At 44.7% G+C, this 7,585-nt stretch overlaps 1 protein-coding gene across 1 annotated transcript; it reads left to right on the top strand.

Annotated features, from left to right (window-relative positions):
- The first annotated feature begins 6,334 nt into the window (after window positions 1-6,334).
- On the top strand, window positions 6,335-7,348 carry LOC129343876 (leukotriene B4 receptor 1-like). Its single transcript, XM_055000259.1, has one exon. It carries the CDS (start codon window positions 6,335-6,337, stop codon window positions 7,346-7,348), a length of 1,014 nt encoding a protein of 337 aa, XP_054856234.1.
- Window positions 7,349-7,585: the final 237 nt, after the last annotated feature.

The following is a 7,585-nucleotide window of genomic DNA, read 5'->3' as shown; positions in this document are numbered from 1 at the left end:
ATGGTCCCCCCCCCCCAAACAGACACGTTTGCAGGAAAACATCGGGCTATTGCATGACATCCCCTCTCACACACACTTCCTCTCCAAACCTCCTCCCAAATCCCAAATGTTGGGAGATGAGGACTGTGCACATGTGCCCGCTGTGTGATTTTAGGAGATACATCTGGTATATAGAAGAACACGTAGACATCCAGGCTGGGAATTCACAAGAACAAAGAAAAGAAATTTACCATTTGCTTTCTTTTAGTCTTCTTATGCTTTGTGAGCCTGATCTTGTTAGATCTCTAGAAGCTAAGCAGAGTCAAGCCTTGGTTAGTAATTGGATAGGTGATCTCCGATGAAGAACAGTGCTGCAGAGGCAGGCAATGGCAAACCACCTCTGTTAGTCTCTTGCCATGAAGTCCCCACCAGGGATTGCCATAGGTCAGCTATGACTTGAGGGCACTCTCCACCACCAAATTTCCAGGATATGAGCTTTCAAGAGTCAAAAGAGTCATATCCTGGAAATCTAGTTGGTCTTTAAGGTGCTACTGAGCCAAATATGGATAGCCCAGGAGAGGCAGGTCATCTATGACTCATTTTTTCAGTCTGCTTACAGTGGGGTTCTAACACTTTCCTGGGAGCAAGCCCCACGGAATAGACATGAGTAGAATTTTGAGTAGACCTGCTTAGGTTGCTGTTTTTAAAGGGCTGGGAGCAGGGCTTTTTTTCAGCTGGAACGCGGTGGAACGGAGTTCCGGAACCGCTTGAAAATGGTCACATGGCTGGTGGTCCCTCCCCCTGATCTCCAGACAGAGGGGAGTTTAGATTGCCCTCCGCGCTGTGGCTCTATTACCCCAGGCAATTTGGTAAACTGAATCAGATAATCCACACACCATCTACTGGCTTAAAGAACAGAAGGGCTGAAGATATTAGACAACTACAGAAAACTTTTCCAACTTTAGTTTTTAACCACCACAATCCCCGAAAGGGGAAGCATATATTTGCTTGGTCATTTGGCTGAAAAGACCAAAACTTTGAAACCGGGGGGGGGGGGGGGAGAGAAGAGATAAAATAGAATATTGCAGCCGCAGCTTCTTACAATGCAATCCTAAATAGATTTACATCCTTCTAAACCCATTGATTTAAGGGAACTTGGAAGAATGTAATCTTGTTTAGAACTGTGCTGTTAGTTTAAAAAAATATAGAGAACTCACAGAAATAAAAAGAGCAGAATTATTCTAGTTTGGTCTATTTGCTCTTTTAAAGATAAAGGTATGCACTGCTGAAAGCAGCTCACAGTGCCGTGTGCATGCTTTGCACTCTCATTTTAACATGTGTGTGTGCATGCGCAATGAAGCAGCTGCACCTCCTCCTCCTGAGGGTCAACCCACCTGGAAACAGCTGGAAGAAGCAGTAAGGCAAGGGAAATGAGGGTTTCTGAGTGTATCTATAGCTGGTAGGCCAAACATATGCATATGTCTCACGCTGTTTGTCTGAAAGGCAGGTGTGCGGCAGAACTGGCTTTCCCAGGAGTTAGCAGTCTAGCAACCTTGGGTAAAAGTGATTTTTATTTCCTTAAAACAGATATGTTAATAATTTTGTCCAAGCCAAAATTTTAAAGATGGACAGGATGAGTTGTGGGAAATAGATAACAGCAGGTTACTATAGAGAAGCTTAAGAAATTGTGAACCCCTTTCTAAACACAGTTAGGTCCTCATCTTCCATACTCCCAGCTTAGAAATCCCCCCCCAAGGACCACCCCCCTCGAGGACCACCATGCTAGTCAGCTCATGAGTGGGATGGAGTGGTCAGAATGCTGAACCCGGAACCTGGGGACCAGGTTAGAATGCCATAGAAGCTCACGGGAGACCTTGGGCCAGTCATGCTGTCTTAGGGCCAAGCTAGAAGTGATGAATTACACTTGAATGTTCACTTGCCATTCAAGTGTAATTCGTCACTTCTACTTGGCCCTTAGTCTTACACGCTGCACAAGGGTGATCGTCTGAGGAGAAAATGGAGGCGAGAACAATGTTGTAAGTCTTTTGGGCTCTACATCTGGGAGAAAAGCAGATTCTAAATAAAACTTTTAACCCCCAGGCATGATGTACTCAAGGGAGGAATGGCCCCTTTGCTGCCTACTTTATCTTTAGCAAAGAAATAAAAGTCCTTTCTTGTACTTACTCCACTTAAAATAGGAAAGAGAAGAGATAGCATTCTGAGCTATCTAAACTAAGATCGATAGATAGAGATGCAGGAAGCATGTCCTGCCCTCCGGGCTGCAAGATGGAGAAGACAGACAGAGGAGAGGGAAGGTGAAGCCAGAAGGAAGAAACCCCTAAGAATCGCAATAGCATCAGGATAGTAGAAAGGAAGGATGCCCAGGTCCTTGACCTCTCAATCTTGCTGACTCTCTTGCAGCCTTCCTCTGAAATCTGAGATTAGTCGACAGTGCAAAATCCTTCCCTTCCAACAGTTTTAACATCCCAATCCCCCCCTGTGTACCTCCCTGCCCTGTGCATCTCCTTTTAGCATCTACAAAACCTCTTTCCCTCCTCATCTCCAACATGGGGTAACTGTTAGAAATACCTCCTTTTCGGTAGGTCACACACTCATTGACCTTTTTACAGCTCTATTGCCATTAAGGCATGCAATGTTCTCCCTTCCTCCACTTGGTTTCTGGAAGTTTTCCCCATCCCCAATTGACATGTATGGTACCCCATTGTAAGGACCTGTGGGTGGAAGGGTATATTTGAAAGAATATTCCTCATCAGCAACATTCATGTGAAGTCTTCTGTGGTTCCCAGGCTAGTTCAATCTCAGAGCCAAGCTACAAGTGACGCCTTACACAGGTTGGACACTTGTCAGCTTCCCTCAAGTTTTGATGGGAAATGTAGGCATCCTGGTTTTACAGCTTGGCTCTCCATTACAGCCGCAAGACCAGGATGCCTACATTTCCCATCAAAACTTGAGGGAAGCTGACAAGTGTCCAACCTGTGTCAGCCATGACTTGTAGCTTGGCTCTTAAGAAGCAAAACAGGGTCAGCCCTGGTTAGTAATTGGATGGGAGACCACCAAGAAAGGCCAGGGTTGCTATGCACAGGCAATGGCAAACCACTTCTGTTCGTCTCCTGCTTTGAAAACCCTACAGGGTCACCGTAAATTGGCTGCGATTTGACAGCAATTTCCAACACCACCTCTTTGGTTTATTGGGCAATATCTCCATGTCATCCTAAAGCAACTGTAGCCACTGTGCCACCTTAAACAGATTTACACCTTTCTAAGCCCACTGACGCCAACAGATTTATAAGGGGCTACCTCTGCTTAGGTAATGAGGCAGTGTGAGGATCGGCTTGTGGGTTTAACTCAGGACAAAATGTTCATGGCGCAGCTTTGACATCAGATAGAATTTTTGTCTAAAAATCTGAACTGTTGAGTAACAAGCATGGAAGGATGTGGGCTGTAGCAGAGATGTTTCCTCACTCTGGGCACATGCGTGGTTGATGCAACCAAGCCCAGAATGATGCAATCCAGGATGGGCTGATCTAGTTTGAATTAAAAAAAAAAAGAAACAAGTTCAATTAGGAATTTTTGCGAATTCGGTCAAAACTCTCATCTGTGACCTCTAACCTCAACTCCAGTTCCTTTCCCCCTTCCCTTCACCTATTTTCTAGCCTTGCACAAGACGCACAATGCAGTGCAGCGGAGATACAATGGAACAATGCACAAACAGAGGCTCCGAGGGCAGAACGCACCCTTCTCTCCAGCTTATGAGTGCATGTAAACAGGCTCCCAAGTTGAGCTTATTCTCCTCAGACATTCACAGGAAGTGTCCAATTACCCACGATTCCTTGCAGCAGGTAGAGTTTTACCCTATCTACTACTTTCCAAAGGACGAGCTTTCCAGCCAGTCATTATTGTTGTCAACCTGCCAGAAAGATGTATGCTTTTCACAGGAGGGTCTTTCTCTTTTAAGAGGCTATAGAGCTGCCGCCATGTTCAGTCTTCCGGCTGCTGTGTCCATGCCATGTTGACATGGCTGGCAAGAACAACAGGAACCGAAGTAAGCTGTTTTGGCCTCATCTGATTTTACATCTGGCATCAGTCAAAGTGGGATTTTGGGTGTTTTTCTATTTTGGAAGTTTCTTGCTCTTTTTCATGTAAACGGTGACTTTGTTTTTTTATAATAAATCCTTTATGATGCTTAATGCTGTGCCTTCCGTGAATTTCACGCTGTGCTACTCATTGTCTCCTTTTGATCATGCAATCTAGGTTGTTTCTGGTGTAGCGTAGTTGGGCTGTGAGGTATGACTTTGCTGATTCAAATCCCACTCCTGCCATGAGCTCTGCAGGTGGCCTTGGGTAAGCCAGTCCTCTCAGCCAAACTGTTGTTATTATTCTCCATTAATATGGGTTTCCTTTGCTCTTCCTTGTCCAAGAAGATTATAATAGGTATTTTGGTCAAGAGAAGAACTGGATATTCAGCTCTTCACGTTTGGGTTCCTGGGAATGTCTTTGAGAAGTAAGACTCTAGGCTACAAAGAACTATGCATATTCACAAAAGGACATTCTCCATAGTGCTAACGACCAGGGCTTTTTTTCTGGGAAAAGAGGTGGTGGAACTCAGGACCGCACAATGACATCACTTTGGGTCAGCTGGAACAAGGGGGGAATTTTTTAAAGTTTAAATTGCCCTCAGCAAAAATGGTCACATGGCTGGTGGCCCCACCCCCGATCTCCAGACAGAGGGCAATCTAAACTCCTCTCTGTCTGGAGATCAGGGGGCAGGGTCACCGGCCATGTGACCATTTTCAAGAGGTGCTGGAACTCCGTTCCACCGTGTTCCAGCTGAAAAAAAGCTGGTAACAACAACAAAATTTTGTATTTTCAAATGTCGAACTGGGGGAGGGGAAGCACCCATTTTGATGGAATGAGGCTGGGGACAGAAATGATTTCTAGCTCTGTTGCAGTGTGGGGTAAATTGAAATGAAGTGTTCGGGTTTCCCCCCAAAGCAATCGACAGTACCCTAGTATAGAAAATGCTCAACAAGGAGTTGCACAATTTCCAGCGTCATTAAAATGTTTCCTCTTTTGACATTTCCTCCTCTCAGAAGAAGAAGAAAAAAAAGAATATGACAATGCTAGAATTGCACTCAGGATGGACTTATCAGATTCATTTAGGACGCTGGTCCTGTAGGAAAGGATTGGACTTCACCAGGTCCTTCTTTGTGGCCTGTGCAGCAATGGGCCATGTTTGTGTGTTTATGCGTGCGTGCGTGTGACCTACGATTCTTCTGGGTATCTCAAGCATCTCACAGTTACATCCATTCGTTTTGGTGTTCATGGCAGACCATTAAAGCATTTAAAAAAAAATTCTTGTATTCCTTCTGCAATTCAGAAGACAAGTATTTTTATTTTAATTCATCTACTTCATTCATAGCCCACCTTTCTCACAGAGACTCAAGATGAATAGCAGAACTAGAAAACAATGCAATCAAAGCAAGTATAATACATCCAAATACATATATTGGGGGGGGGATGTGTGTGTAATATATATATGTAATAGGTCCAGTGATACAGGCAGAGGCCGAAAGCTTCCAGTATTTGCCTAATTTCTACTAACATCTTTCCGTGATGGTTGTTATGTATTCGAAAGGTGGAAAAGAGAAAATTATCTGGGAGATTTATTTGTTGCTGTGGGATTAGACACAGATTCGAAAGCAGAGGTGTTTTTCTTGGAAAGAAGGCAAAAATGAGAAAGGGATAAATAATAGAGAATTTCACTCACACATAGACATAACAGGAGTGCATGCTAGCTCCCTTTCACGTCAAGATTCCAGTATCACTTTAAAGACCAAAGAGATTTTCAGGGTATATGATTTTCCTTTGTCACATACAAGTAGGAACGGAGATTCCTGAGCTTTTATATCCCAGTCAGAAGAATCTGGCTGTTCTACTGCAGACTTATACGGCTACCCACCTGAAACCCCTTTCAGTTCATTTAACAAAAGTGTGACTGTGGCATCAAAGCATGATTTCAACACTTAAACGTTCAAAAGTTCTGGAAGACTGTTGGTTGTAGCAGCGGTGTTTCCCCACAGGGGACACAGAAATGTTAAGGTCAGCAGAGCTGAGGAAGGCATCTGAAATAAGAAGCCCTAGTTTGCGAAAGACAAAGAGAAGACCACGGAAAAGAGGAATTTAAGGCTTTTACAAAATGTTCCTGAAGCTCAACCACTCAATCCATGTATGAGCTGTGCCTCCGCCCCAGTCATTTCCTCTGGGTTCCAGAGGTCTATTTATGCTGAGGATCCGTTGTTTACTTGCAAAAGCTGAGCCCCGCGTGAGAAGAGACATGGCCCTCTACAATACCACAGAACTGTATGGGAACAGTACATTGACTGGAGAGCCACAAGAGTCAATCTCTGTGTTCCCAAGTCTGTTCCTCTTTGCTTGTTTCCTGATTGGCATCCCTGGAAATGGCTTTGTGGTCTGGACTATCCTCACCAAGTTTTCCCAGCGCTCTTTGACCCTGCTCCTCATTCTGAACTTGGCCTTCACGGACTTAATCGTCATGAGCACCGTACCATTCTGGATGTACTCTTTTCTCTACGGCTGGGTCTTTGGAGATATCTTCTGCAGGCTTCTCAAGTACCTCGTTTACTTGACTGTTTATGCCAGCATCTTCTTAATCACGCTGATGAGCCTCCACCGATTTGCCGTCGTGATCTTTCCGTTTGCTTCTCAAAAGTTGTGGAGGCCACGCGTGGTGCACTGTACATTGCTGGTGTTGTGGTTAGCTGCCTGTTCCTTTGGAAGTCCGATTCTGATTGTATCATCAAAACCCAAGAAGGAAGGTGTGTGCACAGATGAAATGTATTACACCGACCTGCAGCGAGTTACTGTTAACTTCGTGGAGACCTTGTTTGGCTTTGTGATCCCTTTTACTGTGATGGCTGTCTGTTACTCCTGTGTACTGAGGCGGCTTCGGATGCTGAAAAGCCATAAGAAAATGAAGACCGGGAAGCTGATTGCAGCTGTGGTCGTGGCTTTCTTTGTGTGTTGGCTTCCTTATCATTTCTTCAACATCCTCATAAACGTAGCACTGCTGCTGAAAGAGGGAAACCCGGAAACAGCAGACACCTTGCTAGCAGTGACTCAAGTTGCGACAAACATTCACGGGGCGATAGCATTTATCAGCAGCTGCCTGAACCCCATCCTGTATGCCTTTGCTGCACGGAGCTTCCGTGGCGGGCTACGGGAGACCAATTTCGCCAAGTTATTTGCCAAAATTCATGAAGACTCAATAGACAAATCTGCCGGAGAGAAATCTACAGGGGACAGTGGTCTTTCAATGGAGAACGTCTAGAATAAAAGTTTTCTTCTTTCTTGAGCGCAAGCCATCTATATGTAATATATACATATTACACCCAAGAGGGAACAAAAAGTATATTGCCTTATGGATGAAGTTCACACGATGCATAGAAAGAGATTTGTGTGGTGTCCCCTGGAAATGGACCGCACAAGTTCTTGTTGTAGTTCTGTTGAAGTGGGAAAGATTATCATTTTCAGATGTATTTTCAAAAGTGGGACCGGGGGGCGGGGT

The sequence above is a fragment of the Eublepharis macularius genome, chromosome 16 (genome assembly GCF_028583425.1).
Source record: "Eublepharis macularius isolate TG4126 chromosome 16, MPM_Emac_v1.0, whole genome shotgun sequence".
NCBI lineage: Eukaryota > Metazoa > Chordata > Lepidosauria > Squamata > Eublepharidae > Eublepharis > Eublepharis macularius.
This window is presented reverse-complemented; position numbering and strand designations above follow the sequence as displayed.